General features: G+C 41.5%; 3 protein-coding genes across 6 annotated transcripts in view; 2 read left to right on the top strand and 1 right to left on the bottom strand.

Annotated features, from left to right (window-relative positions):
* Window positions 1–5,974, top strand: part of CLIC6 (chloride intracellular channel 6) — a 132,020-nt gene extending 126,046 nt beyond the window's left edge. For all 4 annotated transcript variants that reach the window (XM_083735087.1, XM_083735088.1, XM_083735089.1 and 1 more), the window contains 2 exons: window positions 2,573–2,754; window positions 3,468–5,974. In XM_083735087.1, the coding sequence (XP_083591213.1) occupies window positions 2,573–2,754; window positions 3,468–3,629 (344 nt within the window). In that variant the 3' untranslated portion in view covers window positions 3,630–5,974. The remainder of the gene's footprint in view (window positions 1–2,572; window positions 2,755–3,467) is intronic.
* The window catches only part of KCNE2 (potassium voltage-gated channel subfamily E regulatory subunit 2), a 220,475-nt gene that overhangs the window by 144,024 nt on the left and 55,789 nt on the right, over window positions 1–20,662 (top strand). The gene's annotated exons all lie outside the window — the stretch shown is intronic.
* On the bottom strand, window positions 4,799–13,342 carry LOC310842884 (uncharacterized protein). The gene is made up of 5 exons (XM_083735118.1): window positions 13,051–13,342; window positions 12,494–12,625; window positions 10,013–10,047; window positions 9,469–9,619; window positions 4,799–7,634 (listed from the first exon to the last, which is right to left on the bottom strand). Exons 1-5 carry the CDS (start codon window positions 13,157–13,159, stop codon window positions 7,600–7,602), a joined length of 462 nt encoding a protein of 153 aa, XP_083591244.1. The 5' UTR covers window positions 13,160–13,342; the 3' UTR covers window positions 4,799–7,599.

Below are 20,662 nucleotides of genomic sequence, written 5' to 3'. Positions count from 1 at the left end.
GGTATGCTTGCCAGGGCTCCAGCAGGTGTTAAATAGTTAAGGGTGGGGGGTTCACTGTATGTCTGTTTGAGAAGTGTTATCAGGCTTTTTGTAAGGTTGCAATTATAAGTCGCATTTTAACTTTTCATGGTCGGAATTGGGGGGAAAAGTGCGGCTTATATTCAGGCCTGTACAGTAATGTTGGATGAAGTGAAGGCCCAAGACAGGTGTTGATCATCATGTGAGCTGCGCACAGGTGGGCTGAAGCGAGCTGCTGCCATTCCTGTGGAGCCTCCTTTTATTGAGACAAATATGCAAGCTAGGCAGATACATTTTGGGCTGTGATCTTTACACATCTTCCGTCCCGAGATCGTGGGGTGGTACAAAGCTATTTTGGCACCTGTTTCCACAGCGTCATTTTCCCCTTGCACAGTGTATGACGAAGGAGACAAAAGGTCTCAGGGACAAAGGTTACAGACAGGACACCGCTGACTGCTGAGACCGCAAAAGGTCAGACATAAGGAACGATGTTCCAGACAGCTTGTGGCTTGTCTGAGGGGGAGTTTTGCCCTAAACCCTGAGGTCACGCATGCAGGCAGACTGTGGCTGCCTGCTGGTGGGGAGTGTGCTCCCTCCGAACCTCACTCTCCACTCCCCGATATCCCTACAGTTGGTAGTATAATATATAGCAGGTTTGTGGTATTTACTCCAACATGTCTTTCTTGAGTAAGTATTGAGCCTTGAAGGCTGCAAGCTTTATTCTGAATGGTAAAAACCACTGTTCTAGTGTTCTAGACCAGAGATGGCTGGCCTATGGCCCTCTAGATGCTGGACTGAAGCTCCCATAATTTCTGACCATTGTCCATGCTGGCTAGGGCTGATGGGAATTGAACTCTATAGTTTTTAAAATATAGGAGGGATATGGTTAGACAACTGATTTAAACACAACAAAAAAGTGGCTTTGTAAACAAATGAACTGCCGATTTCTATGAGCGTTCCCTGAGTGAACACACATAATTTGTTTGGCAAATGCAGATAATTTGCCTGTGAATGCCAACTTTCCAAAATCGTGTCGCTGTTCATTGCCTGTTTAAATGACAACTGTTTGCACATATGCAGATACAAGGAAATAGACCATGTCTTCACTGTATATTGCAGAGTTATAGCAAACACTTTTTTCCACTGACCTATCTCCTTGCTGCAGATAGCCATATCAAATATGTTTGCTCCATGTGTACCTGTAAAACATTATTGCATGTATCCTAACTAATGTGAATGAAAGAAGCTTACTCAAGGACTCCACTGTTTGGATAGGTTTGATGTTTATTTGTTGACTTTTTGTGTTAATACATTTTTTTTAAATAGTAAAAGTTAGACCTGCAATAAAATGTTGCAGTATGGAGTGCTTTTGTTTATGGTTCCATCTAGGTAGCCAGCCAGCCAGCCAGCCAGCCAGCCAGCCAGCCAGCCAGCCAGCCAGCCCCTCTTCCAAAATATTATACTCCATTCTGCCTCCCCTCTCAGTTTTCTGTTTGTCTGTTCTAAATGACAGTCAACATTTCATGACTATAAAGCATGATAAAGAAACATTTGGCTGCTTCTTGTGGGGTTTGCCCATGAGGTGGATTTTTTAATGCTTCATACCCCATAAAAACCCCACACTTCCTCCATGTGCTCTGTCCTTTCTACATCTTTGTTCAGTACCAGCCTGTTTTCTGCTTTCTCCCACCGCCTAACTCTTTCTTCTGCTGCCTCCTCTATCAACCAGAGCCATCCCCGCCCCCCTGATCCCACTATGCAGTGGTACCTTGGGTTAAGAACTTAATTCTTTCCGGAGGTCCGTTCTTAACCTGAAGCACCACTTTAGCTAATGGGGCCTCCTGCTGCTGCCACGCCACTGGAGCACGATTTCTGTTCTCATCCTGAAGCAAAGTTCTTAACCTGAGGTAATATTTCTGGGTTAGCAGAGTCTGTAACCTGAAGCGTATGTAACCTGAAGCGTATGTAACCTGAGGTAGCACTGTAGTTTCAATCCAATTTGTGCTCTGAGCTTTGATGAGTGGCTCCACAGTCTGGATTTGATCTCTGGAGCTTTCCCCCTCCCTTTTCATATACAGTGGTACTTCGGGTTACATATGCTTCAGGTTACAGACGCTTCAGGTTACAGACTCCACTAACCCAGAAATATTACCTCGGGTTAAGAACTTTACCTCAGGATGAGAACAGAAATCATGCTCCGGTGGCGCAGCGGCCGCAGGAGGCCCCATTAGCTAAAGTGGTGCTTCAGGTTAAGAAAAGTTTCAGGTTAAGAACGGATCTCCAGAACGAATTAAGTACTTAACCCGAGGTACCACTGTATATGACCACACACACAAACATTTTTGCCAGTTTGTCCTATTGAGGGTGGAGGTAGGTTAAACATTTGAGTTCATTGTCTCTCTATATTTTTTTCTATTTCTCCAAATCTTGAGGTCCTCCTGAACACGTGGCTACTTCCCTCTTCTTCCTGGTGGGTATTGTTTGGGCCACATACCAATCATCACAGATTTCCAAACTCTGCTAGGAATTCTATTCTAGTCTTCTTTGATTCTAGATTTGGAAAAATCATTGCTGAAGGCTTTGAGGAAACTGAATAACTACTTAAATGCCCCCTTGCCTGAAGAAATCGATGCCTATAGTACTGAAGAACTCACTGTTTCCACAAGGAAATTCCTAGATGGAGATGAACTCACACTAGCAGACTGCAATCTCTTGCCAAAACTACATATCATCAAGGTCTGGATTTTCCTTTCTGTACTGTGCTTGTTTACCCTTGAACCATAAGGCAATAAAATGTATGGAATAAGGTATCAAAGTCCTTAACACCAATGACAGCAACACAATATTTTGAATGGACTGTTCAGTAAATTAATTTGTTCACACTCCCACAAGGATTTGAAGATCTATGTGAAAAGGTCCATCTTAAAAAATCTAGATAACTAATCTAGAGAAGATGTCTAATGTATCCCCAGAGGTAGGAAGTTTCACAAGGAAGAAGGCGCTTGCATGGGTTGCTATCCTGAACACTACTCAGGCTCCCTCAGCCTGAAAAGCGAGATGAGTGCCCCATCCCATAGTTGCCTTTGACAGGACTTAGCCATCCAGGGGTCATTTGCCTTTACCTTACCTTTACGGGGAGGGCCCCCTCTACAAATCTTCGTTGCTGTGCTGACACATAATGGGAAGCTTGCTCAAACAGGTACTTGGTTCCCAAGCCATTTAGAACCTTTTAAGCCAACATCAATACCTTGGAGTAGGCTATAAGCTTATAGGCAGCCAGAGTAGATCTTGAAGTGAATGCGACTTCTGTTTTATGCCCTGCAGAATCAGAATAGCAGTATTCTGCATCAACTGGAGCCTCTGAGCCATCTTCAAAGGCATCTTCATATGGAGTGTAATCTAACTGTGATGTTGCCACGTGTATGATGATTTCCTTTTCTCTCTGTTAGGTTGTGGCAAAGAAATACAGAAATTTTGAATTTCCATCTGAAATGACTGGAATCTGGAGATATTTGAACAATGCATATGCGAGAGACGAGTTCACAAATACTTGTCCTGCAGATCGGGAAATAGAGTTCGCCTATTTGGATGTTGCAAAAAGAATGAAATAAATCAAGAATCTTCTATTTCTATATATCTTCAGTGAGCTTGATTTTTTTAAAAAGAAGGAAAACCTCAAGAATAAAATGAAGAGTCTGCTCTGCTGCAAAGTTTCAAGTTATGAAACTGGCCAATCCTTGTGAAATAATTATTTTATTGATCTGCTAATTCAAGTATAGTATAATTGTATATTTGTCGCATTGCAGTTATGCGCATATGCAGATGCAAATATATGTATTATTTTTTGGCAATAGAACAAAACTCAAAACATTTGCAGCAATATTAGAATCTAGATTACATAGTAATTGCAGATTTAAAATTTCTAAACAATAGTTAAAGGTATTTCTGTAAGCATTGATTATCCTATCAGGACAGAGAGAATTAGATAAAGTCCGTTTTTTGTTGGTCAATGGGAGAACACCTATGGATTGTAAGAAATGTGGATTGTACTGTTTTGAGGGGCAGTCACCTCAGGGGAATTTGCAGTGTATCTAGTCTACCATGTGCCATTTCTTGTATCTCCGCCCTTAAACCGCTTCTAGACCCCCTTCAACATTATGGCCAGCATGCTGCAGATGACTTGCTTACATGTTGTATGGCTTACAGCCCTAAGCTTTGTTGCATCAGCTTCTTACTACGTAGGCTGGGACATATGTACAAACGAACAATGGCACTGCAATGTCAGAAAACATTCCATTGTAGCAACATTACAATATCTAAAAACAGCTATGCCATAGCTCAAAGCTATCCATGAGCCAAGACTGTCCTCAAAGCTCCTACCATCTAATTCCAGGTGCTGTGTGTGGTGATGGTCATTTACTGGTGAAAGGAAGTCAGACTGGATACTCAGAAGGGCTTATCACAGGTTTCCTGTGATACCCTGAACAGATTCAGGAGCCTTAAGCCCTTTCTCTATGCCTACCACACAAGTTGCTGATCTCCCACCTCTGATTTCTGCTTCTCACAGATGTCAGTGTCACAATTTTTATTTTATTTCTAAGCTATTGCCAAATGTATTCAGCGACTGAAATATTTTTAAAGCAGAAATTGGTGCATTCTGTTTCACAAGATCCATGTGACAGAAACACAACACAACATGTGTACAAACTGTACTCACCTGTGTAAATAATAGAAAGTAACAGATGAATACAAATAAAAGGACCGGGTCAAATGTTGTTAAAAAAAAATACATTCCATCTTCCTGAAGTTCCACCTCTCAGCTACAATGCTGTGGGCAAATTCTGTCTGCTGTATCAGATTTGCCTCTGCAGGGACTGTGCAATTCATAGCTGTTATCCCACCCTGCTGCTCCAAGGCTTGAAGTGTTCAAGCTTACTTGAAGTTAAGGAGGTCTTTCCTTAGTAAGGCACTCTGAAAACCAGAGGTTAAGAAGTGCACGGATGTTGCTTGATTAATCAACACTTGAAAATTTAAAACCCAGTTTGTGAACTGAATGGATTAAAAAAATATCTCTTGTCTTCAGATGACGTGGAACTTCCATCATGGTATTGCTCTGAGATGGCTCAATAGCACATGCTGCAGTCATCAAGTGATGAACAGGCATGGGTAAACTTGGCCTAAATGATAACATCTCCTCAGGCTATTGAAATGGGGCCTTTTCCTACTCACCTCATTATTTTATAAAATTCACAAATGCTGTTCAATTTTGAGGAAGAGGAGGTCCCTTTATCCTTGTTTTTGGAACAGGATTCATTTGGACAACTTTGAAAAATATACATTGATTAGCAGAAAACACGTTTTATTACTGTGATGTTTCTGAACGTTCATGTTCAAAGTGTAAAGGAACAAAAGAGCCACAACAACAGACAAAACCTACTGGATTATACTGTGGCTACTAGGCATTCTCTCCACTAAACGTAGCAGCTATCAGTTCCTCTGTATAGTTATCCCCATGTAAGACTGATTAAAATGTATATTTGATAAGCTGAACTTTTTTTAGAATAGGAAAATATTTCATCTCAAGAAGATGACTACTTTTCTTACCAATTTTACAACAGTGTGGATTTTCTATTTTAAAGATATATTACTTCTGTACTGTATAATCATGAAAATGTACTTTGTGTAGCATGCTTCACATTCTTTGTGATTAATGTAAACAGTGCTAAATCCTGCAATTTTTTTTCCAATCTATAGAGTGAACCTGTTTAAAACTCAAACTATTTTACAATACCAAAATTAAATGCTGAGTTTGATTTTTTAGTATGCATGGAAGAAATATTTCTGTTCCCCCCTCATCTTCAGACGTCTATATAATTTAAACCGCACAAAAAAATCATTGTAGTTGTTTAATATGCCTTACAAACCTGAAAAGAAAATACACCACTTCTGACTTAAATATGTTGTATTGTCCTTATTTTCATTTAAGAACATACTGACACTAGTTTGCATTTTGTGATAAAGGAATGAAATGGAAAAATCTGAAGCATAACTCAGCCCAATAGCCTAAGTGAAAAGTGCTTTGCTGTAGCTGCATTGTGCTCAGTCTTTTAAAATATTAGAAATTCTTTGCACCTTTGATTTCTAGTATGATGTACAAATGTAAGGCTTCACCTTTTCTGTGAAGCAAATAGAGAGGATATTAAGTTATTTCATGATGTGAAACCAGAGGGGCAAGGAAATGAAAGGAAAAGTTTGGCTGTTAACTTCCATGGAATTTGATACGTGAGGAAAACACACACATTAAGACACTGCGTAGTATAGTCCCACAAAGAGCAAGTGGCTTTTGCTTGTCTTTTGAATGGCTTCAAGAGACTCATTCACTTATAAAGACTTATGCATGCCACAGAACAGTGCATATTGTGTTTTGATCACCGGAGTTCATTCTTTAGCATTTGATGCAAAGAGGTACCTTTTTAAGAGTTAACCCCAGTAAAAAGTTTTACTGGAAGCTGACTTGCATAAGCTTCCTCACTCTCATCTATTCATTCCAACATACTTGCATAGGCCACCAAATCTATTGCTCTAATGTTGGTACTATTTACTCTTAGATTTCCTGTGCCTGAAATTCTTCTTTTTCAGTTTCCTCTACAAGTGGTCCATGAATCAAAGGAAGAGCAAGTAACAGTGATGTTCCATGTATGTACATAATAAGGCATCTGATACATTAATATTTTCCATAGGAGTGAATGGACATGTTAAAGAGAGTTTCCCAGCATCAGCTATAGGCAAGTCCAATTTTGAAAAAGTATCTAGGACACCTATTTATGTATAATTAGAGCAGGCATACAGAACTTCCAGCCCATGGGCCAAATTAAGTCTGACAGGGGTCCTATTTTCCCCCAGCCATGCCCTCATGCCACACATCTGTCATAACAGGCGTGGGACAGGTAAAGCTGCAGCTGCAAAGGAGCAATTGGGAGCCTTAGAGGACACTCCCAGAATTGAATTTTGCATTAAATGCAAGCCCTGCTCAAATTGGTTCCACTCAGGATCTCCTGGTCGATGCTCCCAAGTGGAGGCTATACCCACAGAGAGATGGGTTTGCATACAGCAGGATTCTTTGCAGCTGTGGCTTGAATTCAAATCAGGGCTGCAAAGGAAGAACATGGAATGACTTTATGGACTCGCAGTTCTCCCTTGAAGTTGAATCACCTGATGTCACCATTAACCCTTCATGTTTACAGTAATCCCCCCAAATACAGTCTGAGAGTTTTAAAACCAACCACAAACATTCCATTGCTTCTTACAGTGGACATTCCATTTATGCCGCATTGCTTGTATAAAAATTACTTTATTATATTATCATTGAAAATAAAAATACTTGACATGAATCTTAAATACTGGCACGAGTCTTTCAAATACATATGCGCACAAAGCAAATATGGTCAAACGGTTATTTATACTAATATCTGCTGAATCTTCTCTGTTGAAAAGAATGTTTTCAGATTTTGAAGATTTCATTGTCACAATTGGATTGCTTAATCTCCCCAAAGGTTCGTTGATTTGATGTGTTCAAAAAACCTACTTGCTTTGCACACAGTATTTCCAAAAACAAGCTGGAAAAGAACAAAATAGCCTCTTGTTAAAACATGGTTCATATGGGTGTGTCTCGCATCTGGAGCTTTGCTTATTCTGGACATACCTGAATGTATGTTCAGTTCACCACTATCTATCCCCTCTACTCCCCCATTTCCATATGCCTGTTTTTCAGAAGGTCTATTTGATTATTAACAAACTTCTAACCTGCTTAGCATTACAACAGACCGACAGAGTGGTTTCCAAAATACTTTAAAGCCAAAATATAATACATAGAAAACAAACAACTGAAGTTACCATTGAATTATTATGATACCATCACAGATAAAAGCATTTGAATAGCTTAGCTTTCAGTTACCATTGTTGGCATCCATCTGTCTCAAAAGACAATGGAGTGTGCCTCCAGGGGTGAAGTGCTGTGTTAGCACCAAAGTGACCTCCCTGGGCACAAGCCTGGGCAGTGTTTATGAAGGTCCTGAGCTGTCTGTACAACAGTACCCCCTTCTCTGCCTCACTGATGGGGTCCAAAGGAAGGAAGAGCAAAACATTTGGCCCCAGCTTGTCCACAGGGGTTCCTGGAAGGAGGCATACTGCACAGCATCCAACCATCTTAGGGACTCCTGATTTGTGCAGAGTTTACTCTTTAAGCCTTTTCTTCTACCGCAGATACCCCACAAGGCAGAAGAGGTTTAGGACCAGAGTTTTCCTTCTCCTGAAAAGGCTACCTTCCTAGTTTGACAAGCCCCATCTGCCCCTCACTTCTCTCTTCACTTTTCTGGACCATTGGACCTACTATTAGTCTCATCGCTCAGTCCACCAGAGCCTGTCTTCGCAAGAAAACTCCCTGAGGATTTGAGATCCATTGGCTACCCTCACCTGGTTTAGCTGATGGTGGGATAATGAGAACCCCCCACCCAGCCAACCTCAAAGCCCAGGTTGGATGGTATGTTATGTGGAGTGGTGCCCACTATCTAGTATGCTTAGAGAGATATGACATATTTACTATGCTTATAATTACCGGTGTCTTGACTTTCCTCCAAGGAGCTCAAGGCAGCATACATAGTTCTCCCTATTCCATCGTACTATGAGGTAAGTTACTTACTGTGAGGTAAAGGTAAAGGTACCCCTGCCCGTATGGGCCAGTCGTGACCGACTCTAGGGTTGCGCGCTCATCTCGCTCAAGAGGCCGGGAGCTGGCGGCGTCCGAAGACACTTTCGGGTCACGTGGCCAGCGTGACGAAGCTGCTCTGGCGAGCCAGCGCAGCACACGGAAACGCCGTTTACCTTCCTGCTATAAAGCAGTACCTATTTATCTACTTGCACTTAGGGGTGCTTTCGAACTGCTAGGTGGGCAGGAGCTGGGACCGAACGATGGGAGCTCACCCCGCTGCGGGGATTCGAACCGCCGACCTTACGATCAGCAAGTCCTAGGCACTGAGGTTTTACCCACAGCGCCACCCGCGTCCCATTACTGTGAGGTAAGTTAGCCCTAAATTAACCCTAGAGGGTGTGCCTAACCCTAGAATTACACGTCACAATAAAGTTTATATGTACTTTCTTTAGCTTTTTAACTGACCAGCTGACCTCTGCTCCAGCAACCTTTTCTTCTGCCGGTAGTGGTCCCTGGAAACCTCTCCAAACTACGAACAGGCTTCCTATAGCAGGTGTCATAGTGCAACACCACGTGGGACAAAATGAAGATTCCCCAGGATCAGTGACTCTGGAAAGGAGCCTGGCCTCTTGGCCTCCACACACAGAGGGCTGTTTCATGACCCGGCTAACTTTTATTCAACTCTTCAGAGTTTTAGGCAATCAAACAGAAAGGAACCTGATTTTCTTGCTGGAAACACACACCTCTTTTCTTTGCTTTTTTAGAAGATGATGGCGCTGCTTTCCTGAAGTTTTTCCCAATTAAAGGAGATTTTCTCAGGTGATCCTTCCTTGATTCAGCAACATCATCTTGTTGCAAGAAAGAACGACTGGCCTGAGGTTCATCTAAAATATCCTGTCCAGAAAAAAAGTTCAGAGAGAAAAGGTTTTAAAAATTACAGCTTAAGAGCATAAATGTGAACCTGAAATAAGAATTTTAACAATAATAATTCTGGATTCAGTCATTTTCAGTGTATGCATTGATATTTTCACTCTTACAAGGTCTGCTCCATTCAGTTCAATGGAAAGGGCAGTTCCATTTGCATGCTAAGGGCTGCTGCATGCTTAAGGTTAGCCTGTAATTAAATAGCCCTTATTTGCAGCTACTCCAGGCACACTGGGGAACTCACAGGGAGATAAGCTTCAGGAATCAATATTTAAGTACAGTATATCCCTGGCAAAAGAGAACAATTATTCTGCATACTGGAAACTTTGGTAGGAGGTGTTTAAAAAGCTGACAGTTTCTTACCTTTCTGATTGTCTTTCCAAACTTTTTGGCGTAAGCTAAAATGCAAATTGGGAAAATTATTTAGTAGATTCTTTAAAGAGAGGGAAAGCACGCTACCGCCACCATATAATGCAGGGGGACACTTGTGAAATTGTGCTGAAATTTGGGGAGGCACTACCTTCCGAGAACTGGGGAGAAGTTTCAGAAATGGTGTTCTTAGACCACCCGAATGATGCCCTTCAGATCATGCCACTTGAAACTGATGAGGCTCTGGCCCTCTGACCTCATCTAGGTTCAGCCTAACAATGCCAACTATTTCTCTCTCCAGCCCTCCTTTAGCCTGATGTTTAGCTGAATGGCTTCGTTGCCTTGACTTTATACCCACTGCAGATATGTAGCATTTATTGCTGCTTCCCATGCCAGCCCCTAAATTCAGGGTGATTTAGAACAGTGGTCAGTGCACACAGAGCTGCATTCTTCCTTTAAAGGCATCCAGTATCTCAGCAATAGGGTTACTTTCACCTCTTCAAATAAATCTGCACACTGGGTTTTCTGTTTGGATACTTTCTGTTCCCCAATTAAGAGAGCATGGGCATTTCTTGTTTTTGTGGGTTATATGCTGCATGGGGTAGTTTTATGGAAGAAGCATACTTTTATTCTGTGTAGTCTTAAACAGGGCATACATGTTTTCTCAAATTATGTACGCCAAGCAGTCTAGGAAAGGAGTGGGTAGGTTGTTGTCTAATTCAGGCTCATTATTTTTTGTTCCTGATATTTTATGGCTGTTGGACTCACCTACTTTTTAGTATTAGCACTGTTATTAACCTGTGGTATTTGTTGTAAAACATCCATACATAGGAGTAACCCTCCCCCCAAAACCTCAAAGATTTTCCATTTTAATGTTCCTTTTCATTTGGACCTGTGAGCTACGTTCTGGACAAAAGAAGTGCAATTCTGCAATGTTTTAACTCTCCTTTTTAAAGATATAGCACACATATCAGTGGTCAAAAAATCATTATTTAAATGTTAGGTGTTCTTTGAATGTTGCCAATATCCAAATATTTCACAGCATGAAGCATTGCAGTATTTGAAACACGTAATATTGTAAGAATTGAAGATATAATATATCAAACCAATTTGCTTTGAAAGTACCATAAATAACAGAGACATAGATGGAAGACAATTAAGACCAATGTTTCATTTTAAAAAGACCACACGAAAATATAATGAAAGGCACTGGCATTTGTCAGCTGCATTTTGATCACGACCAGAGTATCAAACTCTGAATGATACAGCTCCGTGAAATACTACATAGACCCCAGAGACTCAAAATGTAAACAACTCTGAACTTGAAGAATAGAGCTGATGGATGGCTTTTTCATCAAAAAGCTAATGTCCAGTTCTTCTCTTACACTCTAATGATCAAATTGATGGATTAGTTTGTTTCTCATATGGCACTCAGATAGATCAACGATCATTATATTTTGGCATATATTTTTGCAATTGATACATTTTAAAAATATGCAATCTTCTTTTTGTTCCAGTATTTTTTGCTCAGGTGAATCAGTTCCACAATGCTGCAATCCTCTATACCCAGAAGTAAGGCTCATTTAACTCAGGAGGACTTAATTCCAAGTCTGCATGCATAAGATTGTTATTTACCTGGGTATAAGCCCCACTGAACGAAATGGAGCACAGTTCTAAGCAGAATTGCTTTGCTAGGCTGCAGTCTAGGAGTGGGGCTGACTTCCAAGTAAACTTGCATAGGATTGCTCTGCACATGTGTCCATAACTTGACATTGTCTCTAACCCTTTTCAAATGGTTTATTATTTACAGTAATATGATGAATTTAATTATTTCTATTGTAGTACAGTTCATTTCTACACACATTCATGCAGTAATTGTGGACCTGAAATTAAGTGACTGAACTGAAAGGATCTCTAAAACCTTTTCAACTTGGCCCCAGTTTTCCTATGAGATTGCTTTAGCCCACATGTGCCCACTCGACCACTTTGAGTGGCAAAACTGGCACTGCTATAGGTGCCACATAATAGCCATTCCACAGTTGTTAGAAGTCAGTCGTTTAGTGTGGCAGTGCCTGCACTTTGGAACTGCCTGCCTATTGAGATCAAGCAGACACCTTCACTGTATTCTGTTCAGCACCTGCTAAAAACACCCTTGTTTAGACAAACCAATTCAGATGCTTAGAAAGTTGAGGCAATTTTTACTGTTTTATTATTTTAACTTTTGTAAGTATGGCTGTGATTTTTCCTCAATTTTATTGTTTTATTGTTTTATTTTGCAAACTGCTTTGACGTGAATACATTTTATTAAATAATTTATTTATTTAATTATTATTATTAAATTTATTAAGTAATTTATTTAATAATAAATAAATTAAGTAAAAAAAGAATTATGCCATTAAATTCATTGCAAACAATCCATTATGGCTTAATGCATCCATACAGTTGATGGTAGGCAATGGTTATTATCTGAATTACCTTGAAGTCCTGTGGTCTTGGGATCTAATCTAGGTTTGGTACTTTTCTGTATTTCATCAAATGCTGATAAAAATCCCAAGATCTTCCTCTGCTGATTAGATGCAGACTCTTCCATGGTTATTTGGCTTTTACCTGAAAAGAAGAAAAGACCTATGGTCTCATTTCTTGTAGCATGTTGATGTCGGGAAAATGGCCAGCTTCATATATCATATAATTGTGAAGTTGGAAGGGACAACATGGGTCATCTAGTCCTACCCCCTGCAATGCAGGATTTTTTTGCCCAAGGTGGGCTTGAACCCACGACCCTGTGATTAAGAGTCTCATGTTCTGCCAACTCATATAGTCAAATCCACACTTTTGATGTAATTCACATGCAAATGCCCAGTACCTGGAAACAAATCTGTCTTGTACAAAGTCTAGTGGTATGAAATACAGTTGGTGGAGTTTCTTAGATTCTGACTCATCTCTGTTAAATGTTGCTTTCTGCAATAACACAGCACAAGTCTTCCTTTTTTCTTGCAAAGCTTTTCATTCAAAACTCATTCATTTTAACTTACCTTCTTGATGTTGAAGTTTGTCAAGCATCATTGGAGGAGACATTGTCTGAACTGTTGAAGAAAAGGCAACAATGATCAAGAGACTAAATAACAAGATCCCGGTTTCCATTGCAAAAAAATGGGATTGTGTCGGTTCCTAAGTCTGTACTCTGTTAGCCAAGGGTCGGTCAAGACTCTTTGTCCAAGTTTTCTGTCTGGTCAAGTACACGGCACTCACTATGGGCTTTTAAACCCTTGTTTCCTTTCGTTAGCCAGAAAATAAATTCCCCCTCAAATTCCACTTTACTAACCCACATTTTGACATTTGGCGCCCCGTCTCTTTCTGTTTCCTGAGGTTTGCTTTGTGCCCTTCTAGTGATAGTCTCCAACGTCAGAGCTCTTTTCTCTTCTTAAGCAAACACATTAACTTTGTGTTATCACTGCTTGAACAGGACAACCTCCAAAATGTGTACGCAAACTTTGGGAATAAAGTAACCGGACTGGCGGTGGGGAGTGACAGCGGAAGGTCAGCCATTGGAGACGGAAAATAACCTTATGCTTTACATTGTCTCCATTCTGATTTTTAATGGGGATGCTCATTAAAAAGGTACGATTCGAAACATGCTGCTGATGACGCCAGCGGTCAATCTAGCAAACATCCGAGAGACAAAGACTCAAAAGTGAGCTGCATGGAGACTGGTACTAAAAGGAGCGAGGAGATAAATGTAGGATGATAAAGTCAGCCCAGAAGGACTTGTCGGAAGTGTGTCCAACTCAATAAATATCCGAACCCAACGCCACTTCACCTTTTCTAATGGCTAAGAGATCTCCCTTAGCAGGCTTCAGAGGTATTTGGAGGTCACAATAGGTTTCTTAAACCAAAAAGTCCTCCCGTTTCCTGAATGTTATAGGACATTGGAGGTGTAGTTAATGGCAACCTTCCCAGTCAGCTGCTGCTGGAACATTGATTTTTATACAAAGATGCCTCAAACCTTGTTCTGAAGATACAGTACCCCAGCTGTCTGCATGAGAACTTTAACAGTTCACAGGAGATAATAATCCACACCACACATTTAAAGCACATGGATTCAAGTGCTTCAAGAAAGGAGATTCCATCTAAATATCAGGAAGAACTTCCTGATAATAAGAGCTGCTCAACAGTGGAATGGACTCCCTTGGGAAGCGATGGACTCTCCATCCTTGGAGGTTTTTAAGCAGAGGTTGGATGGCCATCTGTCATGGATGCTTTAGTTGAGATCCCTGCATTGCAGGGGGTTGGACTAGATGGGCCTTGAAGTCCCTTCCAATGCTACAATTCTATGATTCAACACACCTTTAAAGGGCATGAATTCCCCCAAAGAATCATGGGAGGTGTGGGTTGTTAAGGGTGCTGGGAATTGTAGCTATGTGAGAGGGAAACCACAGTTCCCAATATTATTTGGGGGGAAGACATGTACACTGAATGTGCTTTCATTATATGATGTAGAACTGTCTGCAGGTGGCAGAGATAGGCGCCCTAGATATGTATCTCTAGTCCCTTTCAGGTATTATTCGAGGATTAAAAATGAACCTAGAATATACTCCCGGTTTCCCTAAAGTTCACAAAATTTATGGGGAAGATGCTCCGGAATTGCAACAAAACAAGTGACCTCACGGCAGAAGGTCAGAAAGTTAATTAGGAGCAGAAGGTTCTCAATGGCCACCAGCCACAATGGCGAGGTTCTACCTACCAGTTCCTGGAAACTAAGCAAGGGGAGAATGCTCTTGTACTCCGGTCCTGCTTGTGAGCTTCCCACAGGCCTCTGGTTGATCTCTGTGAGAAAAGGATGCTGGAATAGATGGGCCATTGGTCTTATCCAGTAGGCTCCTCTTCTTGTCTGATATGTTCTTATGCAAGGAATGACTTGGAGTAGGGAGTTAACCCCTCTGAGGCCCCGAGCCACAGGAGTTCACCCCAAATCCAGAGCTTTAGGCATGCTTAGGGGTCTTAAACTGGGGCCAGAATGCTCTAATCCCTGGATCCAGCAAGTCTTAGAATTTATTGAAGAAAAACTTGCTAAAATGTATAAAAATAGATCATCTATATGTTGGAGATGTAACAGAGAAATTGGGTCTTACTTGCATATGTGGTGGAATTGTACAGACATCTGTGTATTTTGGAATAATATATATGAAGAACTTAAAAAAAAAATTAAATTTACATTCCAAAAATGGTCAGAAATATTTCTATTAAGCATATTGCCAAAATAAATAGGGAAATCGAAAAGAATATTGTTCACGTACGGGATAACGGCGGCCAGAATTTTAGTAGCAAGAAATTGGAAAAATACAACAATACCTAACACAGCAGATTGGCAAATCCTAATGGTAGAATACCTGCAGCTAGCAAAGGTGATAGTAAGGATAAGAGGCCAAACAAAATGAATAGTCTATAAGGAATGGAGAATTTTTAAAGAATACTTTAACGAACGATGGGAGCTCACCCCACCGCGGGGATTCGATCGGCAGGTCCTAGGTTCTGTGGTTTAACTCACAGCACCACCCGCATGCATGCACAGAAAAGCTTATACCAAGAACAAACTTAGTTGGTCTCTAAGGTGCTACTGGACATTATATATATATATATATATATATATATATATATATATATTTGCTTTCGTAGATTTTCACGGGTACAGGAATGCAGGTTTTGGTGTCCTCGGGTGTCTTCCCGTGTAAAAGTTGGGGTGTCTAGGCGACGTTTCGACGAGGTCTCACTCGTCATCTTCAGGCTGGTGCTTTCGGCTTCTTGTTACTGGAACAGAGCGGGATCTCAATGTTTGAGTTCCTATAAATACTGTAGAGGGGGTGTGGTGTCTAGCCTCCAATGTTCTGGGCAGAGAGGAAGTTCCCAGGCTAGTGTGCCTTTTCTTCTTTTGTTCCTTAATTACTTGAGAGATACCTTGAGTGATTTCTTGAGTGATATCCTGAGTACCACTTAGGTGGGTCATTAGGTGTGGTACCCACCTAAGTGGTACTCAGGATATCACTCAAGAAATCACTCAAGGTATCTCTCAAGTAATTAAGGAACAAAAGAAGAAAAGGCACACTAGCCTGGAAACTTCCTCTCTGCCCAGAACATTGGAGGCTAGACACCACACCCCCTCTACAGTATTTATAGGAACTCAAACATTGAGATCCCGCTCTGTTCCAGTAACAAGAAGCCGAAAGCACCAGCCTGAAGATGACGAGTGAGACCTCGTCGAAACGTCGCCTAGACACCCCAACTTTTACACGGGAAGACACCCGAGGACACCAAAACCTGCATATATATATATATATATATATATATTCATTCTAATTTGCTGTCAGTTTAAGCTCAAACCTCTATGTGTAGTCTCTCATTCACTAGGCATGGGCTCAGTTGAGAAAACTCTAGCTTTTAAAAATGACTAGATAAGGTATCTCCCTTCAATGCATCAACTCCTTTGTCTGTCACAGAAGACAGGGGTGTCCCTGATGTCGGCTATGCAGCCGTACACACAGCAGTCAATGGGATTTTGTCCTCCCAACTTTTCAAGGAAACCTTTGGCTAGGAAGTACACAAAAGGCCATCTCAGCAAAACTTACAGACTCTGCTTTTCTACTGTCCCCAGATCTTGACACATACAATGACCTCTTCAACTTAAACCGAGCAAAGTAGTTCCATGTGAACCAGGAAAATATCTGCCGAGTTCACAGACGATTAAGCAGACTTTTCAAACTCTTTTTCAAAGCCATATTGATTTACCAGCAGCATGCCAAACAGCATTAGGATCCAACAGCAAATAGCTCAGGTCTGTTTTGGCTGTAGAGCTTCTCTCCCCGCCCCGCCCTCCCGCCCTGAGTTTCAGATTTAGTATCTGAGCAGCAAAAGTTATTTATATCACTTTCATTTTGAAATGGTTGCTTTTGTAAAGTCAGCAACATCTCCTGTCACCTGTGATTGATCTAAAAACATTTGTAAAAGTAGCATAAGAATTTAAGGATTTTAGATGTACTTGCCCCCAAATCGTATGAAGTTCCATGTAAGGATGACTTTTCACTTTACAGTGGTACCTCGGGTTACATATGATTCAGGTTACAGATGCTTCCAGTTACAGACTCCGCTAACCCAGAAATAGTACCTCGAGTTAAGAACTTTACCTCAGGATGAAAACAGAAATTGTGCAGCATCAGTGCAGCGGCAGCAGGAGGCCCCATTAGCTAAAGTGGTACCTCAGGTTAAGAACTGTTTCAGGTTAAGAACAGACCTCCAGAATGAATTAAGTTCTTAACCCGAGGTACCACTGTACATTTAAAGCACTATGACGCCACTTTACACATTCATGGGTTCCCCCAAAGAATTCTGGGAGATGTACATTCTTAAAGGAGCTGAGCAGTGCTATTTTTCTAGAAAAAGAGGTGCTGGAAGTCACAATGAACACCTCCCTTGTGGGAAGTGGAGATCTCGGAGGGGAGTAGGAGTCTCCTAACAACAACCAGCACCCTTAACAAACTACAGTTCCCAGAATTTTTTAGAGGGAGAACAAAAAAAATTCCTTCCAGTAGCACCTTAAAGACCAACTAAGTCAGTTCTTGGTATGAGCTTTCGTGTGCATGCACACTTCTTCAGATACACACAGATGTGTGTATCTGAAGAAGTGTGCATGCACACGAAAGCTCATACCAAGAACTGACTTAGTTGGTCTTTAAGGTGCTACTGGAAGGAATTTTTTTTGTTTTGACTATGGCAGACCAACACGGCTACCTATCTGTTAGAGGGAGAAATGACTGTTCAAAGTGACACCCTAGTTGTCATGACAATGGGAAGGAGGAAGAGGGTCCTGGCAAAGGGTGTAGCTGAGACTGGGACAAACAAGGGGCAAGCTGGGGATGGGGAAGGAGAGGTTGGTGCAGGAAGTACTCACAGGGTGATGAAGGAGGACGAGGGTATGAGGGCACCCATCACCAGAGCCAGAGGAGCCCGTCTCCATGAACAGCATGCAAAGTATAAAAGCACAGCTGTGGTGCTGTGTCTGCTCAGCTCCCCATGTTGAGGGACCTTGGCTGCGATGTTCCTGGAGTACAATGGAACTGTGCTTTGGATTTGACTCTGGATTGTATCCTGACTGCTGGATTTCAGACTTCACTACTTGGATTGACTCTGAACCTTGTTTCCTGAATTTTGGACTTTGCTTGTGTGGGTCAACCCTTGAACTTTGGACTTGCCATCCTGACCTGTTGCTAGGTAGGCCTGAGTTAAAAAAAACCATGGCTATCCTTAATGTGTTGCTATGACCTTTATAACCAACCTTTCAAAAGTTGTATTGACTTTAAAAACATTTCAGTATATATTATGGTTGTTGCTATTAGCTGTCTTGAGTGATAATGTAAAAAAAAAAGGGCAGGGTACAAATTCAAACAATAAGTACATAGTTAATTTCATCAGGTGGAATTTTTTCCACTACTTCATGTCTGTGAGAAGCTTCATCTGTCGTATTTGTGCCTGTTAATGTGTCTGTAAAAAAGGCAATGAAGTCTTGTCAGAGAAAGATGTAGTTTCTCCAGTGCTGTGCTTAGCAGTGTTGAGGCTGGATCTGCTGAATAAGGTGGGGTGCTTTTGTTGGCACTGCACAAACCGTGATTTGTTCGCTGCCAATTAAAATGCAATCATAGGATTAGACTATTAACAATAACTCTGTTTGGCAAAATGCCCCATTTGTTTTTGCATCAGCCTTCATTTCCCACAAAACATTTTGCACACATTCCTAACTATATATTAATGCTGTGTGTGTGAGTACTCGAGCGCGGGAATCGTAGCCATTAAACACGTTTAAACCGCAGTCACATTTTAGGTTCGTTTGTGATGCAATGTTGGTCAAGGGTGTCCTCTAGTGGTACAACTGCAATCTACCACTTAGCAAGAACCATGAAGGAAAAGAAATCCCAGATGTTTCGGGAGAAAGGGGAGGGAGGACAACGTCAACCCAAACTCTAGATTCCCTTTCAGAGCAGCTAGTAAACTTAATAGCTGTTTTACGTACAAACAAATGATAGGCTACAAAGAATAAAGTATCACTTGAGAGGAAAATGAAGCAGGCCAAGGATTTTGAAAAGGCTCTCATTATGAAAACGAAGAGGCTTCACTGTGTTTGTGTGTGACATCCAATCTATATTCTTAACTCCATGTGAAATGACCTGCCAATGGAATGTAGAGACTTTTGAAGCTGGACTCTTTCATCTTGTTTCCAGTCAGTATGGAGAGGGGCACCAGAAAAAACATTTGGGTCCACAGTTTTCAGGAGGGGACCTTTTTTCAGGCCAGGGGCCACTCATTTCTGGCAGCCTTCCAAGGTTCAGATGCCAGTGGTGGGTGAGGCCAGAGGCAAAAGTGGGTGGAGCCAAGCTATGTCACTGTTATGCAGAAGGCTAATTTGTACACACAGCGACACACACACACCCTCTATCCTCCCTGCACACTTGTAAGAGGCATGGGCAGATTTCAAGGGCACATTCCAGCCAGTGAGAAGCAATGAGTGCACAGCTGGGCCAGTGAGGGGCGGGGCCTGGGGAGAGTTCCCAGGGCCAGATGGAGAGGCTTGGAGGGCTGCATTTGGCCCCCACCCCTGTTTTACAGCATAATCTCACCTCCTCCAAGTGTTTGTATTTTAGTAGGACATCACACATTTCAGAAGCCCATCCCAATTTCTGACTGTGAGGCTAAAATGGAGTACTTCTGAGTGACACCAGTACTCCAAATTCACAATGGCCACCATTGCCATATCACCTCCATCTTATTGTAAACACGGGCAGCCATCTTTTTTTAAAAGTACAGTGTCCATTTGTACATATCATTATATGTACAGTTACTCTGCTGCTTCTTGCAGTGTTTTTGAAGTAATTTTTGCCTGATGTGGCAGAAGTGCTTTGAAGCTGCTCCTAGCAGTTATGCTATGAAAGTGAGACAGTATAAGAAGAAAGCAGCCCTCAGCCCATCTCCTAAGTAGAATGATTGAACCATTGCTTGGGCAGTTCCTAGATGCACAGAGGAAAGAAATGACAGATTTGTGATCTGTTTTCAAATTTTGGTCCAAGGGAGTTTGCCTCAAAGTGAAAATTTGCCCTACTTCAAAAGCACAAGAGCTGGCAGCTAAAGACAAGGATGCCTGGACACCAGGACTGGCTGCTCACAACCTTGATAGAGATGACTATCCTCTTTTGTTTTGAGTGACAGTCTCAGCAGTAGGGCGGCAAGGCAGTCTCCATGCAGGACAGATGCTAGAGACTTCATAAGAGCAACTCTCAGATGTTATTTCCCCCCAGCAGCAGTCGTCCTCAGGATGAGCCTCAAATAGGAAGTGCCTTGGCCGAGAGGAGCCTCTTCAGTTCAAGGGGCTCAGTCCGCTTTAGCAGAGGAGACAGACACTACTCCACTAGTTGGGTGTGTTGAATTTTTCAATTTCCAAAAACGAGGGGTGCTTAAGAGTTGCAACATGACTTGGGAATTCAAAAGTATTTGAATGAAATTAATATAGTTTTGCTTGGTAAGTAAAATGTGTGTAAAATCGCATTAAAATGAGAGGGATGGATAACAGCCCTAGAAAATGAAAGAACAACATCAACAAAGACTGCT

Source organism: Podarcis gaigeae (assembly GCF_964106915.1).
Source record: "Podarcis gaigeae genome assembly, chromosome: 4".
Classification (NCBI taxonomy): Eukaryota; Metazoa; Chordata; class Lepidosauria; order Squamata; family Lacertidae; genus Podarcis; species Podarcis gaigeae.
Note: the sequence above shows the minus strand (reverse complement) of the source record. Positions and strands in the feature narration are given on the sequence as shown.

Coding starts and splice junctions, on each gene's coding strand:
- LOC310842884 (XM_083735118.1), bottom strand. CDS start 13,159: ATGGAAACCGGGATCTTGTTATTTAGTCTCTTGATCATTGTTGCCTTT. Junction 12,626..13,050: donor CAAACTTCAACATCAAGAAG/GTAAGTTAAAAT, acceptor TCTTCTTTTCAG/GTAAAAGCCAAATAACCATG. Junction 7,635..9,468: donor TAAAAAAGCAAAGAAAAGAG/GTGTGTGTTTCC, acceptor GTTCTTTTCCAG/CTTGTTTTTGGAAATACTGT.